The 19,909-nt window shown below is 40.7% G+C and overlaps 2 protein-coding genes across 4 annotated transcripts; one reads left to right on the top strand and one right to left on the bottom strand.

Moving 5' to 3' along the window:
• Positions 1 to 333: 333 nt before the first annotated feature.
• On the top strand, positions 334 to 2,041 carry LOC147127696 (cystatin-B-like). The gene is made up of 3 exons (XM_086021206.1): positions 334 to 453; positions 628 to 729; positions 1,839 to 2,041. The coding sequence occupies exons 1-3, from the start codon at positions 361 to 363 to the stop codon at positions 1,959 to 1,961; spliced, it is 318 nt and encodes a 105-aa protein (XP_085877332.1). The 5' UTR covers positions 334 to 360; the 3' UTR covers positions 1,962 to 2,041.
• A 3,756-nt stretch (positions 2,042 to 5,797) lies between these two features.
• Positions 5,798 to 18,290, bottom strand: pabpn1 (poly(A) binding protein, nuclear 1). 3 transcript variants are annotated; one of them, XM_086020943.1, is made up of 7 exons: positions 17,806 to 18,290; positions 15,876 to 15,984; positions 15,524 to 15,591; positions 15,191 to 15,297; positions 15,005 to 15,092; positions 14,730 to 14,881; positions 5,798 to 6,519 (listed from the first exon to the last, which is right to left on the bottom strand). In XM_086020943.1, the coding sequence occupies exons 1-7, from the start codon at positions 17,938 to 17,940 to the stop codon at positions 6,330 to 6,332; spliced, it is 849 nt and encodes a 282-aa protein (XP_085877069.1). In that variant the 5' UTR covers positions 17,941 to 18,290; the 3' UTR covers positions 5,798 to 6,329. The 3 variants fall into 3 exon arrangements, with proteins under 3 accessions (XP_085877069.1, XP_085877071.1, XP_085877070.1); XM_086020945.1 differs by lacking the exon at positions 17,806 to 18,290 and adding an exon at positions 17,373 to 17,567; XM_086020944.1 differs by having other exon boundaries at positions 6,364 to 7,554; positions 17,806 to 18,287.
• Positions 18,291 to 19,909: the final 1,619 nt, after the last annotated feature.

Below are 19,909 nucleotides of genomic sequence, written 5' to 3'. Positions count from 1 at the left end.
GAACCAAGACTTTGTGGCACTCGATTGTTTTGGGCCAAGGGGCAGCATGGAAATGAGAAATACAAAACATCCTAAACAACCTTGCGGTACTCCATAGATAACGGTAGAGGCAGATGAGTCGAGGTTGCCTATGGTGAAAGCAAAGGTCTGCTCTAAATTAGAGGAATAAAATCAGTCTCTGATCCCCACCCAGTGACTAAACCGGTCACTGACTAATTGTGTGTTGAAATCAGCACTGAGATCGAACAGAATAAGAATCGAGCCCTCCCCTTTATCCGCTGTTATAAAAAGGTCATTTGTTACTCAAGTCTAGTGTTGAACCGTATCCGACCCACTGCAGTTTAGTTCTTCTGCTCCATCATGTCTGAGAACATAACAGTCATCTGCCCGATGGTGGGAAATCTTTCGGGTCCTACAAAGGCCGACGAACGGATTCAGAAAATTTGTGACAACGTGAGTATGGAAACTTGACACATTTATTGTTGCTTGCTTTGAAAGTCAAAGAACAGCTAAAAAAAAAAAAATATATATATATATATATATATATATATATATATATATATATATATATATATATATATATATATATATATTTTTTTTTTTTTTTTTATTATTTTTTTTTTCCAGGTGAAGTCTCAAGCCGAGAAAAAAACTGGGAAGGCTTACAAAGATTATGTCGCCAAAATGTACCTAACACAAATTGTGTCAGGGACCAACTACTTCATCAAGGTAAGCACAGCATTAGTCATTGACTCATTTTATTGCAGTTTGTTTTGTGGGATTATTATTATTACTATTACTACAACACATACAGAAATATACATAACATACTCATTTCCAATGAATCCAAAATGATATACGTAGAGCAGGGCTCCACACTGCGCCTAAATGGTCGCATTTTGCCCGTAAAATACGAGAGTCAATTTTTTCATCCACTCGGCCAAGTGCGACCGCTTTTTTTGTTTTTTTTGTTTTAATGAAACATTTTTGGGTGCTGACACACTTCTGCTCCACATTTTGGATCAAAAGAAGTTCATCATCAAAACAACGCTGGCATAAACAAGATGTTGTGGCGCAAGAAAAAAAAACGCGACAGGCACAAGCTCACCGTTCGCTTCTCGATTCATACAACAACAAACTCTAAGTTGTGCTTTTACATTGTTGGAATGTTAGTGCAATGTAAATATTGTAGAGATGTCACGATATGCAAATGTCACGATACGATCATATCACGATATTGTGAAAATATTGTAATCCTGTTGTCATTGAGTTGTTATTTGAAGCATTAATATTAATGATGTATGTAAATGCAATGGCTTTATTTTCGTGAGGTTAGTAAGTCAAAGCCTTGAATGCAATTATGAGACACAAAATATGAAACAACTAAAATTCATTTCAACTGCAAACACTCCTGCCCATACCCACAAACATGCGCAGAGTGCACACCTGCAAATGATTACTTCCAACTTAAATAGGTTTGAAAACAAATACAATAATGACACATAACGGTCAACTTGATGAATTACATGGATGTGTATAAAATGACTCCTTACAATTTATAAAATTTAAATATATACGTCAATCTATTTTGTTTCTTTTATTATTCAAGAATTTGTTCTAATTAAAATATATATTTGAATTGTTAAAATGGCAAAAATAATCCACACAGATCTATTTTGGGTGGTGTTTCTGTATGTTCATTTCTTTCTGAGTATGCTTGTGTCCATTTGTCATTTGGGGAAAACTTCTTCGCAATGCGTAGCACAGCCTGAGCCTTTTAGTGGCAGATGAGTAGTTTTTTTTTTTTTAATTTTTGGGTTATCACTCTTTTGTTGCAGGTGCACGTGGGAGGAGACGCCTATGTTCACCTTCGCGTCTTTCAAAGTCTGTCACAAGAGGGGCCAGAGCTGGTCAGCATCCAGGAGTCCAAGGCACAAGATGACGAGCTTGAGTACTTCTGAATGACAAACACAGAGAGAAGCCTCCCACTGTCTGTCTATACAGCAACTAGTGCATTGCAAAAATAAAAAGAAAATTGTTCAATGTACTGGAGATCATGACAATTTTAATATGAGTGGATTTAATAATAATATTGATTGTTTCCGGTGTGTGATTTAAAAGGAGGGGGGCTGGCGTTGTTTTAAAACGGTCCCACCAAAGAAAAATGACGGCTCTAGGAAATTACGAAGTTTTAGAATTCGGGTGGTCCTAGTGTTAAAGGAATGGTTCTTGTCTTTTTTTTTGTTTTTTTTGTTTTTGAACGGGCCCTGTCCCCGTTACGGACTTGGGCTAGAGTTGCGTCACATAAACAGCGAGCTTTGCTACAGCGTCTACCCTGCACTGGAAGCTTCGGTGCCTTACGTCATCGAACGCAGAAGTGCTTTTTATAATTCACAATGGCGGCAGAATGCACAATAACTGCTGCGCATAATGTGCAACAGGTATGCATTGCACTTCCCGCGAGAGTTAAAGTGGCGCAACTATACTCATAATACAAAAACACCAATTATAATGACATTTAACATTAACCTCCAGAACTTTTCTAACAAGTATAGATAAGTGGAGGTTTTTGACCTGAGTCCAGCGATATCTTTGCTACTTGAATTACAGTGTGTGCGCCTACATTTTCTACTACTTTGCAATTTCTTGACAAACATTGTTGCATATAAGTACAGTACAGTACATTTACTGTTGCCTAAAACGGGGACTGTGCAGAGAACAGTAGTCTGAGCGGTGGACAACAATGCATGAAGTCAGACAAAACACATTATTAAACCACAAACACACTCCACAGCTTTAGAACTGGGGCTGAACGATTATGGAAAATAATCTAATTGTGATTTTTTTTTTTACGAAATATTGCGATTGTGATATCCTATGTGATTATTTTTTTAGGTCCTGTTCTACTTTTCAACAAACATAAATAAATAAATCAGTGTTATCATGAACATTATTAAACATAAATTAACGAATGGAACGCGCTAGATTCAAGTCCAAATGTTTTCAAGGTAATGTACCTTCAAAAGCTCACAAGTACGAATCGATACAAAATAAACAAGTGTATGTTCTTATTCAAACTTAAAGTGCAATCAACACAAACATTTTTTTTTTCAAGAATATGTCCCAGCAGGCCCACTAGTTGAAACACAGCGCGTTTGTGGAATATGAGTTAAGCAGCAGCAAAATCCACCCCTTTTTAGCCATCTCAGGGGGCGGCCATTTTGTCACTTCTGTCAACTGAAAATGACATCACAACTGCTCAGGGGTCAGGTAACAACCAAACACGGCTCAGCTTCAGAAAATAGGTCAGCCGTGATGGTCGTTACCTGAGCCCTGACCATCTATGATGTCATTTTCGGTCGACAAAAGTGACAAAATGGCCACCCCCAGTGATGGCTAAAAACGGATGGATTAACTCTTATTCCACAAACGCAATAATTGCAGTCTTTGCGATTACAAAATTGCATTTTATCAAATAGCTATTATATTGCAAATGCAATTAATCGTTCAGCTCTATTGAGAACCCACACTAAGATCTTCTCCAAGAAAATCTTGCCGGGTTTCTCTCCAGATTCCCTCTGCATTTCCATGCTCTCCTCATTCATACCCTTTTCAAGTTGTTGTCTATGTCACTGCCAAAGAGATACATGTGAGACATGATCGATATATCATACATTCATAGTTCAAACATTACCTAAGAAAAAAATATTCAGTACTGTTCACCCTCCTACCTGTAGTCATAGTGTGGTCCTTGCTGCTTTGCTGCATGTATACCTTAAAACATGAATTATTATTCATGTTATTTATATATTTAAAACATGAATTATTATTCATTAAATTATTATTCATTAAATTTAAAACATGAATTATTATTCATGTTTTAAATATGGATAATAATTCATGTTTTGAGGTAAGGTATAATAATAATAAATAATCATTTAAAAAATGCCAAAACAAAAAAAAGTATTAGACTGTATATGGCTTAATTTTCAATTATGTAAAAAAAGAGATTTTTGATTTTTAGTGTAATGAGTCAATGACATTTGTGAACATGCTATTCAGACAATAGTATCATTAAATTAATAAAATTGTTTTTATTCACTGTCTGCTGCATAGTTGCTGAAGTCAAACAATCCATTTTCAATGCAAAAGGGATGATGTGGTTCTATAAAATAAAAATCCATTTTAAATCTTTCCAGAATTTAGCAGACAGTGTCAATGTCTATTTTGATCCGTTGTAAAAAGGAAAAATAAACTTGTATGGGTAATACATTATGCGTTATTTTAAGTGACACTTTCCACCAAGATTTTGTTGGTAAATTCCAACCACGTGGGGTGCATGCAACATCCTTCTGAAACAATGTAGGTAATGATTATACTGTTGTTTTAAAGCTATATAAATCTCACCTACTTCAAATTTTCTTTGATGAATAAATAAGAAAAATATATACTGGGTTGTACCCTGTCAAACTTCTAAACAACACAATGACTCAGAGATTGCATTTAAAACTATATCAAGAGGAATTCTTGGTGTGTTAAAAATGAGCCATTTGGAATAAAACTCTGACCAAATAATGTTATTCAGAAACAATAGAGATTAAACAACGTTTTTTGTCCGTGTATATAATGTATTTTATTCCATAATATCTAGGTGCTGAGAAATGTAAATCAGCGAACACGAAATAAGTATGTTTGATGCATTTTAGGAACAGATTATTAATATTTAGAGGCTAACATGGCTAACTAACGTAAACTAATATTACCTAAAGTCTACACTTGGAGCTGCACGGTTGCAGATTACCCCAATTTAAGCATGACTCCATACTGTTATTTTAATTCACTTGCTAACATGACAAGATAACGTTTGTTAATATTATTTATTGCCTACTTTTGCAGATACTCATGAATAACGTAATTTACCGGCTGCGACTTCACATTCTTATCTCTAAAAACAAATGCGACTCCTGCTGGCACTTTCGACAGCTTCCGTTCATCGAGCTTCCGCTCATCGAGGTTCGCCGTGAGAGTGGAGATAGCCACACACTGTAATGTATATTATGAGTTGAGTTCACTGTTCGCAATTGTTTATGGCAGTATCTATCTCGCTTGCCGCACTGAGCGGGAGCAAGTCACGGAAGCGCAACAATAAACAGACAGCGCTGCAGCCTGGACTGACAACAGTCACTGTTTGGCTCGTCTCTTCCTTACTCGAGTAACCTACATACTTTACACACGCCGCGCATACCCTTGCAAGTGAATCACATCCGGCAATCAGGCTATCATTAAACAACACTACATCGTCTTCAGGCGCCACATTGTCGCCATCTCCTGGTCAGTAGGAGAAATGCTGTCGTTGACAACTTCCGGGAACCCAAAATAAAAAGACGAGCCGTGCTGTATTTTACTTTCGTTGTGGGGATAAAAAAATAAAGTCAAACTGTTATTAGACTTTCCTTAACCCTTCCAGACAGCAAACGAACAACAAATGAAGCTATTTCAAATCTGGCATTCCCATTATAAAATGGAAATGAAACCAGTCGTTTTTTACATTTTAAAAATCTGCTTCCAAACATGACATCCAATGACCGACCGTAAGGGACGCGGACCCCTCCCATTGTCAGAAAAGTACAACAGCGTGGTTTCTCGCGTGTTTATTACACTTCGCCAGCTCTAAATGAGTCCCATTGTTTAATTTCTTTTTGGCAGAAACTAATAAATTCATTTCAAAATGTGATTGGTTTGACTCAAATGGCTAATCATGTGTGATACTGTGTTAATGATTCACATCAAACAGACATACTTTTTACAGATCTTTATTTTGTTTGTAATTACAGAACCATGAATTAAGAAAAAAAGTTATTTAAAAAAAAAAAAAAAAAAAATCAAAAAACATTTTTTTTTGTTGACCCCCTGCGTCCCTCTTCTTTTTCTGCCCAAGAAAAGAAATGTCAACACACAACTCCCATCGCCCACCGCTCAACCTGCTTAAAATAACAGCCCACTCCATTTGTTAACCTAATCAATACCGCGAACTGACAAGCCGTGAGTGCACTGCGCAACGTCAGAATGAAGTGGGGCCCAACTGAACACTCCCCCTACCCCACACACATACACACAAAAAACATCTTGCCTTGGCCTTCCTTACTCCTGAAAAACCTGCCTGCCTTTCAACTATGTTGGCGATGTATGCAAATCACATGTTGGGCCAGCGACTTTAGTGGCGTCTGTACTGCAGTGTGCTGTCGTGCGAATTAAACGTGTGTGTGTGTGTGCGTTTGTTTGTGTACGTGTGTCAAAGTGTGGGGGAAAAAAAAATCCGAAACGCATCATCAGCGTTTGCTGTTGTAGTAAATTCCCCCCGTGGCCGGCCTGTGGTCGCCCTGCCCCCCTCCCCCCCACACGGACAGAATGGGGTGAGTGTGCATAGTGGGAGCAGAGAGAGAGAGAGACGCTGCGGAGACAGTGGGGGGCGGCGGCGCCACCTGCGGAGGGGTCGTCAGCCTCCACTGGTCCTGAAACCTGAAACGACAAGAAGTGGTCTAATATACAGAGAGAGGAGGGGGGTGAGAGGAAGGAAGGAGACACACGGGGTGTGGGGGGTAGGGGGGGGGTTGCACCAAATAAAAACATTGTCTGCCGAAAAAAAGAAAACAATGGTTGTCGAGCAGGAGACAGGCATGAACGTATGGTGGGGAGATGGCCATACAGGGAAGAGCTCCACCTTCCAGAATAATCAAAGAAACACACATTTCTGTATTTTCCACTGCAAGGTCAGTCGCTTTCCAAAACGTCGTGTGGTGAAGACACACACACAAACAAAACAAAAAATTCATGTGGTGTTGATCTGGGGAGGCTATAAGGTGAGAGGAGTTAGAAGAAATGGAGAGAGGGAGCGGGAGGGGGTGGTACAGCAAACAGACTTAAAACACATCAAGAACCTGGCTAACCCACATTTCACATTTGAACACAATATATGTATAAAAAAAAAAAAAAAAAATCTTCATGTACACCCCCCCGCCCCTTTTTTTGTTGCTTTTTTTCGGTGGTGGTAGGTGAATGGTGTGAATGGGTGGGCTGTGGATGGTGTGGAAGCAGGATGTCACAGCCAGACCAAAGGAGACACGCCTGCAGCCTGAGATGTCATCACCATCAACATCATCAACATCCCACAAGAACAAAAAAGAACGTGCCAACATACTTCTTGCACCCAAAGGCCAGCGTATACCTTACCAGGGGGGCCGCACCAACCTCCGCACACGCACGCTCACATACAAATGCACACTGCAGACAGTCAGTCTCTCTGTCCAGAAGGCTTTTTTTTCTCCTTTTTTTCCTTTTTGTTTCTCTCTTCTGGAACTCTTCTTTTTTTGTTGGGGAAAGGGAGGGCAATTTTAAAGTGTGTGTGTGTGTGTGTGTGTGTGTGTGTGTATATGTTTGTGGTCTGTGTGTATATGTTTGTGTTTGGAACAGAGAAGGGAAAGGGGTTGATAGTAAAAGGAGGGGAGGGGTTGGAGTGTTTAGTAAGGGCAATACCACGATGTTCGCCCTCGGCCCCTGGAAGAGAGAGAGAAAAAGAGGGTGAGTTTCTTTCTGGTTGGCTTGAGAAGATGGACACCAATTTGCTGGGGTGGTATTCAATTTGGTGTATGCGCTTGTAGGCAGAGGTGCTTTACAAAATGTGTGCCGAAGACAACATGGACGGCGTTTAATAATTTAATAGACGTAACATCTTGTGCATTTGCTTTTTTTTTTTTTTTTCTTTGCCTTTGTAGTAACACAACAATTGAGTGCGGAGGAATGAAGTACAGTGAAAAGCTGAAATCAGCTTTGCCAAGGAAGGACGAGTGTTTAATTTCAAACGGTAGGTGAGTGAGTGTGAGTGTGTGTGTGTGGCTGGCTGTAAGAGGGGTAGCAAAGACACACACTCCCTCTTTCTCTCTCTCTAGCCTCTTTTTACAGATTGCACAACAGCCCTTGAAGAATGACCCCCACTATGGTGCCACTCTGATCTTCACAAATCAAGAGCAAATGTTTGGGGCGGGGGGCGGGTTTTTACTGATTTTATGTGAGACGCAACAAATATTTCCCCCTATGAACCAGCTGTGCAAAAGGGGGCTTCCATTTGTGCGAGCGCCACCATTGGGGTCACTGTGGGAGAAAAACCTAAAAAAAAAAAAAGAAACAACGCACGCACGCACCACAGCATGATCACTCAAGAAACTCACATTCAAGCCAAGCACACTATTACAAAAGCCCAACGGGGGTAGGTAGCCCCTTCAACGCGCACGCGGCTGATCACACACACACACACAAAACAGAGCACACACACACTTGCAGGCAGACACCAGTGGACTGATGCTGAGATCAGGCTGCAGTAATGCACCTTTGCCTCTGGGAGTGCACATTAACTTAAAGCTTGGCTTATCCACGTTTGCTCGTGTACACCAAAGTTATGCACAAAGAGACACGTTTTACCTTTGGATGAGTACCATTAACAACAACAACAAAAACCAGGCCAGATTTCTTCTCTGGGTTGACTTGGGAACATGATAACATGATGTTATGCATGCAATCAAATGGCACACACTTGCATTCAACACACCCCAAATAATGTGCTTTCACTTTGCCTCTGCATCAACATACAACAGTCGCGTACCGTGGGAACTTCTCAGATTGTTAACGGGGGGGTCATGTTCACTATTGGCGCATCCCCCACAAAACAAGGCTTCACAACTGCTCCCTATTGCCCAAAGGTTAATGACAACTAAGAAAACAACTTTTTAATTTCGTAAAGGAAAGAAAAACAAATACTTTTGAAAATCTATCTAATACGATGATTTACATTTCCACAACGAACTAAAGCCAACAAATTTCAGTGCGAATATCTTTTGTTTTCATCTTTGGCATTTCATTTCACGCACGAAGCTTTCATGGTTGATTTTAAATGCATTTATTTCGGTACTACTGTAGGGAAAGTGGTTTAGGGTGACATGTTACAGCTGCGGGCATTTTAATTTTCTTCTTTCCTTCTGTAATTGCACATCCACTACAGTAGGTGGCAGTGGTGCTCTCATTGTCAGTGTGCAGGGAGCATAAACAATGTTAATAAATTCAGCAACATTTTTAAGCTTTTGTCTTTTTACTAAAGTTGTCCCGATCAATGATTGGAAATCGAGGCCGAACATGAAATTTTCTGTGTTGGTGTGGAATCATTCCCTTCCAACTTCTGTTTTATCTAGTGCGCTGTTCTACTCTAAATCTACACGATTGTCCCTCAAAGTGATATAACAGCCTTTAAATGAACATGTGCGGTAACGTTATGACCTTTGAGCACAGCTCCCAGGACCATTTTGTGTCCAAAACAACAGTTACGAACACAATCAAAGTGTGACAACTGATTGAGGTTAGCCTGTACAGACAAGGCGTAACCTACTGGAAAATTGCATTTAATCTGCATGTCTCAGAAGACACCAGATACCAAGATGGCCTTACGGACGGACCTAAACCATTTAAGTGACAAAGAACTCACACTCAAGAGTCAGTATCGTATCAAGACCAGCAAGCAGAATGCCAGCAAAGGAACAATGCTATATAGTAAGTCCGAGATCTCAGTCCAAATTCTACAGATTTAAACACTTGATCGCCATCTGCAACAAGCTAACACAACTGATGAACTGGAGTAATGAACACATGGTTTTCACGGGGCTGGAAGGAGAGGGCAGAAACATGCTGGTCACACGCTATTATGAATAAATGACGTCTCAGGAGCTGATCACAAGTATATCGAGCTCAGATCCAAATACAGTGACTGAATCTGAGAGGAACACAAACAGCGTGTGTACAAAGTCTTTGTGTTTACTGAAATGGCCATGTCATGACATTGCCAAAGTGTTGCCTGACTGGCAAAAATGTGTTGTTATTTTATATATATATATATATATATATATATATTATGTGGGTTTTCTCCGGGCACTCCGGTTTCCTCCCACATTCCAAAAACATGCACGGTAAGTTGATTGGATACTCTAAATTGCCCCTAGGTGTGATTGTGAGTGCGGATGTTTGTCTCTGTGTGCCCTGCGATTGGCTGGCAACCAGTTCAGGGTGTCCCCCGCCTACTGCCCAAAGACAGCTGGGATAGGCTCCAGCACGCCCGCGACCCTTGTGAGGAGAAGCGGTACAGATAATGGATGGATATGGATATGGAGAGAGAGAGAGATATAGATATATATATATATATATATATATATATATATATATATATATATAAATAAAAATATAAATATCTTCCTGCCATCCCATTGGCTAAGAGGGACCGTTACCGTATGTGTCCGTGTGTGTAGATAGACAGGTAGATATAGATATGTGATAGATAGGTCTATGCAGCGTCCTCGTCATTCGCCCCTGAAACCATGAGGTGTTCTGATAGTTTGGCGTGAATTAGAAAGGTGGAAAAGAAAAAAAAAGGAGAAAATTGTTTTTTTGTCCATCCAAACAAAGCAAGAGATAATAATAGAAAAGTATGAAAAAGGGATGCGTTTGGTAGATCTCGCCAAAGAATATGACCGTAATGTATCGACAGTCGCCACGTTATTAAATCAGTTGTTTACAAAACGAAAGGCAAAAACCACTTCTGAGAGAGAACATGAACCGAAGAGGGCAAAAAGCGATGAGGACAGCAATTAAAAGGTAACAGACCATCATTTTTATTCTTTACTCTATTCTTTTTTTGCATTTTGCACAACTTTCATTTATTGTGCAATTATCTAATTGTAACATGTAGTTGTTACATGTTTTGATGCATTTTTATGCTTTATGAATCATTTATGTCTGAATATTGGGGGGCTTGGAACAGATTAGGGCATTTACATGGAAAATTCGCCTCTACTTACAAATTTTTCTACTTACTGTATTACTTGCATGCGGAAATTAGGAGGTTGGGGGAAGAAAAGTCTGACAGTCAGCGTATGGACCAGGACTCCGCCTGGTGTGACCCCTGAAGGGCACATACATTGTGGCGGTGGAAGCGCCAGGAGTGGTGAAAAAAATTAAGAAGTATCTAATCCAACGGAGGATGCGTGCAGGCCCGGCGGCAATACTTGGGTCGAGCGAGCGGCGTAACTTCATTCAAATAAATGACCAGTCAACTCAGTACAACTTTTACAAAAAAATTATATTATGCATGATAACCCGATTAAACACTGGAGACGTGGTGTACAAGTAAAGGGGTTACCTGTCTTTGACATGCTAGCACCAGTTAGCCATATCCGTCCCTCGGTATTGCACTCAAGTTAAAATCAAGCAAGTAAAATATGAATGGAATATGGCAAATAATGAGTCCGCTAAAAAGAGTAAGTAGTTTTGTCAACGACAATGTATGCATTGAAAGAGAGTATAAGTTGACTTTCATTGTATGAATATTCAATCCAGGCTAATGTATGTGCATCAACATTATTGCTTTGGGGTAGCGCCTAATGCAAATAAGCATTTCGAATGAACTGATGGAGGACAAACTGCACATTATGCTACATAGCAATGTACACTAAAACAGTTCACTTTTTTTTTTTTCAAAATATGTTTAAAACAAATTCCATAATTAGCAATATTGATTGATATGAAATTCTTGGATTGTGATAGGCTCCATTAGGCCTCCACGATGTGTCTTTCGAACATCGTGATTGCGATGTGCGCATGCGCGATAGTCACATCGTAGGATGTGCGATGTTTTAACTTTTTTTTTTCCTAGAACACGCAAACTTTTGTTTTGCTTCAAAAAAGCAGCAAGCTTACTCCGTGCTTTTACACAGCCTGTCTCGCTCACCCCCCCACTCCTGCCAATCAGTCACCCCCCCCCCACTCTGCTGTGACCGTCTGCTCTGAAAACACAGGCGACATGGAGATGACAGCGAAGAAGCGGCAGTGGATTTAGTCCCAAAAGAAAGTCAACATCCAAAATATGAAAGTATTTCGGCTATAAAGAGGCAGATTCAGAACAACAAGACATCCTTTGCCAACAGTGCCTCGCCGTTGTTGCTGCAATCGCCATCACAAGCCCCTGTATGAGCAGTTCAAACTAAGGCTAGGTTCACACCGCAGGAAAATGTGACCCAGATCGGATTTCTTTTTACCCATGTGCAACCTGTATCTGATTTTTTTTAGGACAGACTGAACGGCTCGATTTGGATTTTTTCAAATGCGACCTGGGTCGCTTTGGTATGTGGTCCTAGATCGGATACGTATCCGATCTTTTCCAATGCGTTTGCGGTCTGAACGACCAGGTCGCATATATCCGACATTACCGTCATCCGGAGCCCAAAATGTGCTTCCGCACCGCCAGAGGGACATTGCTGGCAGCAGGGGATCGAATGTGCAAAGTTGTTTTGAGTAACACTATAGACTTTATATTTTACTTTAATTTATTCCCACTTGAAACATGAAGCATAAAGCGACAAATCACGGATGCAATATGTTTTACAGACCATTTTAGTTGTTGTTATATTTTTGTGAACAACTCAGGGGACTAATGCACCAGCTCTTTAAGTTTTAATATTTTTGTTCACAACTTTGCTGCAGTTTCACAGTTTTTTTTTATCTTAATGTTATATTTTTGTAAACAACTTAGGCGCTATTACATCTGCTTTTTGATTGTTTAATATTTTCTAGTTTAGTTTAAAGGTGTTTATAACTCTGCTGCTGCTTTAGAGGTTTTTATTTTCTTCTATTCTTTTAAATGACTCAAGGGTCTAGTGCATCTGCTCTTTATTTTTTGTTTAAAATATGCTTAAGATTTTTTACATTGAAGTGTGGAATACAATGTTAAATCTATTATGTTACAGACACATGACCGCTGTGATCCCTTTTATGTACAGCAATCATCATTCACAGATGAACCCCCTTAGTCTGGACTAAACGATATTATATGAATACAATGAATGTCATGGTGAGTCAAACAAATTATTCCCAAACAAATCTATTCAAGTCATTCGGTGAAAATTCTATTTTTAACATCGCAATATATTGCAACCCCCCCCCCCAAAAAAAAATCGCAATATCATCTTTTTCCAACATCGTGCAGCCCTAATTGACATCAATGTATCATTTGGTAAGATTTTATAAGATTTGAAGGTAGCCTTTGGGTTGGCAGCGTGTTACTTTTCTGAGAATGTTTGCAGCTTCCATGGCATGTCTGATGACAGCACACACCCCAAATAAACGGTTACCCGAGGCAGAAAAAAAAAAATCCTCTCATTTTTTGGGGGGAGGTACCCGAATTACTCATGGACTCATTTCACCCATAGTTGCCAAAATGCTTCCATACATGCATACAAAGATGATCCATTGCACCACTCCAGCCAACCACAAAGTAAACAGGGAGTGCTTTTCCCGCTCGTATGGATGAGAAGTAGGCTGCACCTCAGCAAGATGCATCCGTCATTGTTGGAAAAGAAAGCGATGGCTTTGCTCATCTTAAGGAGGAGCCATGCTACTTGCTCAGCAGGAAATTGGAGGGTTTCATCATGCCGTTTACTCTTAAAGCCCACCAGAATAGCACTCAGAAAGCAATGTTCCAGGCCTTCTCCTATTGGAGGCGCTTTCTGACATCACCATGACGCTGCTCTTAAATGGAAAATTTACTTGGAGGCGTGTGGCAGTTGTGGCAAAACTCTGAATGGGTTTGTTGACAGCATGCTGCACGGTGCTAAATGCAGGGTGAAAAGAACCCAAACAGATATATTTCTTTTCATCATATTCAAGACTGTAGTCATGTGTAGGAACTTAACGTGTTCTCATCAATCTACTTGATTCAAGAGTACCTCAGGGTAAGGCACTTTCCAACCACTTCTACAAACAATATGCAAAAGTTGTCACTTCAAATCGTTTGTCCAGGCTGTTGTTCTAGGCAACAAATGTCCGCTAGCTAAATACATCGATACAATAAATACATCGCAGCAAGGCAGACATGCTTATCAAAGTTAATATCTGAAGAATAAAAACCGCTCCTCCCCGCCTATAACGGCCAACAACGACGCGCACAAGACATGAACAATGGCAAATGACACACATGTTAGCGGGGCTTGCCAACCAATATGTCCGCCGGCAACGCATTGTGGGCAATCTGAAGAGCTCCAAACTCCCTTTACCACGGTATACCTTCAACATGGTAATGGGCTCATGCCTATTAGCAACACAGTCTCTTTGGTGTGAAAGATTTAGAAGACATTTATTTTCGACTAAATAAAAGCATCTTCCTTTTCCACTAAAGACTATCAGAAATGCAGTTTACTCTGTTTGTGGTGGATGTTTTCTTGCAAAATTTTTTTTTTAAATAAAAAAAATAATAATAAAAAAAAAAACTTTTCTAAGAGCCCCTAAACTTTTGAACAGTAGTGTACATATATTAGGTTCTTTAATCTCATCTTTCCCGGATGAGAGGAATAAGATGTCATCTAAAACAATGACCAAGTATTTATTCAGATTCCTGACAAGCAAGAAGTATGCTTTTGGTGAGTTGAGTCAAGCCAATCTTATTTGATTTCATTACCATATCTCAAGATAAGCAAACAGGAATTTTGTGATGCATGATTACAACTTGCCACCATTTGGTATGTGAGAAGATGCGAGTATGGCCGCTCACCGAGGGGAAACCAGTCTTCCCAACCATTCTATGAGTGCGACGGGTGAAGATGATATTCATGCGGGTGCATTGACCTCCCAAAGTGTCCACTAACCTGAAGGCCCGCCCTCTACCTCTGGGTGGTGTGTAGCCACTGTAGTAGCGAGCGCGTGAAGAGAAGTTTCCTCCCCGTGATCGGAATCGGGCCCGGGAAAATCCGCGATCTGTGGTGCTGATGCCGGGTCTGTTTGTTCTCTTTGCGCCAACCTGAAAAAGTGACATTTGGACATTTAACAACTACTTTTAGTAGTGAGTCGACATAATTGTCAAAGCATCCTGTCGCGATCGTACAAAACCATGCGGAATAACATTTCCTATAATAAACGTTACCTTTATCTGTCTTCCTCTAAACAGAGACTCATCCAAAGCCATCGCTGTCCTGACTGACTCTTTGTCTGCAAACTCGATATATGCAAACCTATGGAATAATGATGTTATGGCAAATATTTGACCATACATAGCACATACCAGAAATCAATTTGTCCACTTATATCAATCTAATCTTAGATACTTTACCCTTTGGGGTGCCCCGTGTATTTGTCACACAAGATGGTGACTCTATTTACTGAACCACAGCCATGGAAGTGTGCCTCAAGCTCCTCTGCAGTTGCGCCATAATCCACCTAAAGTCAAAAGCAAGCACTATAATAGTCCATCAGAATTTGTTTCAAACTGAGATTTTATTTATCTGTTGTAAACAAGCTGTCTATGACAGAAGCAGTTCTGCTAAGAGACACTCTTCCAGGCATCAACAAAAGTAGGAGCTGTCTCTTTTGTGACAAAACGACACTCACAACAATAGCTTGCATTTGTGTCCATGTGCATGACAACTAAGAAAAAGCTACTCACGTTTCCAACATATATCGATCGGCCATCTGCTTCCATTTTTTCCTCAAATGACATGATGACTGGGCCGACTACAAAAGGCGAGACATCAAATTGGGAGTACTCAAAAATGTAAAACAATTACTAATCAAGTAATGCATTTGTCTTTTTTTTATGTATTTAAAAAGATCTACTGGAAACTGTCACATTTAGGTGACCATGCTTTGTTTTGTCTGTGGTTCAAAGCCATTTCCTATAACAGCCAAAGACCTAGTGTATCTAGTGCTACTAATTGGGGACCACAGACTCAACTTTTGTGTCAAATGCATATTTTCAAGCATCTGAAGGGCTCTTAAAAAATAAATGTAAAATTTACCTGGTGGGGGGCTTAGATTCATTTGTTTCTCCACCTCGTTCTGCAGCTCCTTCAGTTTCTCTGCCTCTTCCTCCATCTCTCTCACACGGGCTTTGATCGCCTCCAGTTCCTGACAAATATGCACAAATATCGGTGAAGCCTTTTGGGTGTACACAGAAGTAACAATTACGAGCTATCACAATTACGAGCTATCGCCATACTGGGTTGACGAGTGCGGACTATCAAGTTTTACAGGGTGTTAATGTTTGGTTGTTGTCCAAGACTTGTTGATTGACTCAATGCAGAAAAATTGTGGTAATAGCTACTCCTAAGACTTGAAAGGGTGGGGAACCATTTGGTCCGACACGCCATAATTTTCTAAAAACTCAGCCTCTAAGTAACATTAAAACTATAAATAATATAAAATGTCCTTGGGCGTACCGCCTTCAACTTAATTTGATCATCTTCCCAAATAACGCCTATTTTATTCCCGTTTTCCTCCATTATACAGCTAGTTAAATAGTCACGTGAGGTGCTCCTCTAATGTTTTAATACTGAGAAGTCACAGATTGTGCCAATGAAGACTCAACGGCGGTCGACTTCAATTTTATGAGATCAGATTTTGGCCCCCAAAAAAATCTCACCGCCAAGATTTTGGGCCCACTGACAGTTTATACAGTTAATAAAAATTACCATACACAGGAGGTCCTCAACACCTGCTGTATAATTAAACAAAATAAATAAATAAGACATGGAACACAGACGGCACTGTCCCCGTGTGAATGTGGACCATCCTGGAGAGTGGTGCATTGCAGTGGGAGGCATTCCAATTCCATTCTGGGCAATGCTGTCACACACACACACACACACACCGAAACCAGCACAAACCAAATGCAATGACCCACAATAAACAGTCATAGTAAACGCATGTGCACACACTGACTTATGGCACGTGCTTGCTTGCCAGTACCAGGTCTCATTAGAACCGAGACATATAGCAGACGAAGGAACGACCCTGTAATAAAATAACGATTGCATTAAGGCATGCTGGCAGACACGCCTTAAAGACCAAGGTGTCGCGTGGACTGAGGATTCACGCGTGTTTTAAATGAAAATTTGTATCTTTCCACCTCACGCGAAACACGACAGGTCGTTGAATTAAAAAGACGCTCGCCACCCAGCACGGTAAAAACTGAGAGACAAGCGCGGCTGCCATCTCCACCCTTGTGATCTCGTGTAGTCGGCGAGCTTTGCATGGCCAGACACAAATTTCGTCTGTGAACCATCAAAACGCGTCATACGTGTCGGCCCAAAAAACGCGGGCGCGTTTTATCTCTTCACCGGCGACCGAGTCCGGTTCTAGTTCTAGCACGAGGACTGTATTGTGTTACGGGGACCAATGTAAGCTAACATTAGCCGGTTGTCGCTAGGTCATTTCCACGTCCCGACATTGGTGCTTGAAATGCCGCAGCGATGAAGCTGTGAAGTGGAAAGGCGACACAAAAAACGTGCCATTACCGTCAAAGAGGGCGGCTTCGCAATCAAGGAGACTGACGAGGCGGTGTACAGTGGCTGCGGTGTGTCCTACCCTCGCCCCCGACTAGCTCAAACATCCCAGTGTTACGTCTTTGCGGCGATTTGTATTCAGAGGCTCGGTCTCGCCGCCTGGCGCAGAAACTAGCGCCCCTCTTGCGCCAAGATGGCTGCCGATATCGCGCATGTCACCACCCAATTCTACTGCACTGCGCGAACCATAATGGCGGTTAAGACCGAGCAGGCGGTAATAGCAACGCACACGACATGTGACATAAATCTTTGTGAGGAATTGATAGCATTCGATAGCCGCGCTATACGTGATCATAGAGTGCTTCGCAATGGCTAGGAAATCGCCATTAATGAGCATGACTATTCACGTCGGCGTGCAACGACTGAAACAATGCCCTTCACTTACCGGGTCTTCAATTGCCGCCTCTCCCTCTTCTAATCCCGGCTCCTCGTCACCAACTCCTGGGTCTTCCAACTCGGGGTGTCCAGGGTCAGAATCAAGTAGCGATTCCTCGGCCAGCCCATTTCCAAACTCCGCCATCGTCTCGACCAAGTGTAAATGCGCCTCGTGGCCAAACCAACGTAGCAGGCCCCAACTCACACACGAGGGGGGGAAGTGAGTGGGGCGGTCAAGAGAGGGGGGGAGGCGGAATACGCCGAGTAAAGTTAAAAGGTGAAATAAAAAGCTAGCTACGATGCAGCCCCCGTTTGAATAGCGTATAAACGTAAAACAAGTAGTTGTGTTTGAACCTCAACCTCCAGATAGTCGCCCGAAATCCCGTCAGATAGCCGAGTTGAATGAATTAACTCTGTTTAAAAAAAACACACACGGGCGAAGACATGAGATCGGCGGCGGACCCTCTTTTCAGAAATGGAGGCCGGAGGCGGAGCAAAGTGCCACTGCGGACGTATGAGACAATCCCATTTGCTATTGGACGAATGGGGCCAGCCTCTTTATTCCACAGCACATTTGTATTGGTTGATGGAGTAGCTTTTTCCGGGTGCCAAATCAAATGCATGATTTTAATTGGAATAAAAATATGACAATCAAAAACACTAATGCGACCGCGCATTATATACATATTACATACATACATATATAATATATGTATATATTATATATATATAATATATATATTATATGTACATATATATATATTATATGTACATAAATATGTATATATATGTATATATATATATATGTATATATATATGTATGTATATATATTATATGTACATATATATATATATTATATGTACATAAATATGTATATATATATATATGTATATATATGTATATATATATATGTATAAATATATATGTATGTATATATATACATATATGTCCGTATATGTATATATATATGTATATATATGTATGTATATATATATATATATATATATATATATGTATGTATATGTATATATATATATATATATATATCTCCGATCCGCATTTTGGTGTGGACGGTTACACCCAGAGATGTACGTCGTCACCGTGCGACAACAATGCTTTGACGTCAAAACTTTTCATGCAAGTCTACATGGATTCTCGCGGTGCTGCGTTGGTTATAGCCATTCTCGATGCGCTTTTTCCTTACTTATTTGTCCGCAACCAACATCTGCTTCTCGTTGAAAGGTTTAAAAGCAATTCTGATCTCTTGTCGGTTCTCCCGAGCGAGTTTGGCGCCGTGTTTTTGGTTTCGTAGAAGTGACGTCAAAGGACGGAAGTTCCTTCTGAATCGACAGTATTTGGCTAACTACTGCCAACCTAGAGGCTTGGCGTGCATTTGAAAACGCACTTCCGCGGTTTCGTGTGGATGCGTTTTTTTTATGTGTATTCCAACGCAGGCGGGGGGAGGATATACGGTTGTTAAAAAAACCCCGGCTACGTGTAGACAAGGCCTGAGTGGCCAGTGAAATCAAACTCAGTTTTCAAAAATTGTGGTTATATCACAGTTAATTTAATTTTCCGAGGGGGCCATTTCTTTTTCATATATGTTGGTCCAGATGTTTTTTTCCCCCCTCTACATACATTTTTCATCTAAATTTCTCTACAGTACTACAATTGAAGTAAATTGATGGCATGGGATGACTTTGGGTAGGATTGTGGATCTAACATTATTTGGACCTTCAACATTTTCCTGTTGTTGTTCATGAAAAGCTGAATGTCCACTTCCTCTGGACGGGTTGTCATGTCCATATGAGTGGCCAACTAGGAGTACAGACAAACACTGTGTGACTTTATTTTAAGGGCTAGTTGAAGGAGCAAGACTATTGTATAAATCCAAAGACTTTGGTAGAACCAGGATAGTAGTAGTTAAGTCCATCCATCCAGCCATTATCTATACCGCTTATCCTCACAAGGATCGCAGGCGTGCTGGAGCCTATCCCAGCTGTCTTCGGGCAGTAGGCGGGGGACACCCCAAAATGGTTGCCAGCCAATCGCAGGGCACACAGAGACAACAAACATCCGCACTCACAATCACAACTAGGGGCAATTTAGAGTG

The sequence above is a fragment of the Filicampus tigris genome, chromosome 21 (assembly GCF_054856515.1).
Source record: "Filicampus tigris isolate MCC_2025a chromosome 21, RoL_Ftig_1.0, whole genome shotgun sequence".
Lineage (NCBI taxonomy): Eukaryota > Metazoa > Chordata > Actinopteri > Syngnathiformes > Syngnathidae > Filicampus > Filicampus tigris.
The sequence above is the reverse complement of the archived record's forward strand: the minus strand, read 5'-3'. Positions and strand labels throughout refer to the sequence as shown.

Coding starts and splice junctions, on each gene's coding strand:
- LOC147127696 (XM_086021206.1), top strand. CDS start 361: ATGTCTGAGAACATAACAGTCATCTGCCCGATGGTGGGAAATCTTTCG. Junction 454..627: donor TTCAGAAAATTTGTGACAAC/GTGAGTATGGAA, acceptor TTTTTTTTCCAG/GTGAAGTCTCAAGCCGAGAA. Junction 730..1,838: donor GGACCAACTACTTCATCAAG/GTAAGCACAGCA, acceptor CTTTTGTTGCAG/GTGCACGTGGGAGGAGACGC.
- pabpn1 (XM_086020943.1), bottom strand. CDS start 17,940: ATGGCGGAGTTTGGAAATGGGCTGGCCGAGGAATCGCTACTTGATTCT. Junction 14,882..15,004: donor TTAGAGGAAGACAGATAAAG/GTAACGTTTATT, acceptor TCACTTTTTCAG/GTTGGCGCAAAGAGAACAAA. Junction 6,520..14,729: donor GGTAGAGGGCGGGCCTTCAG/GTTAGTGGACAC, acceptor TTGTCGTTTCAG/GTTTCAGGACCAGTGGAGGC.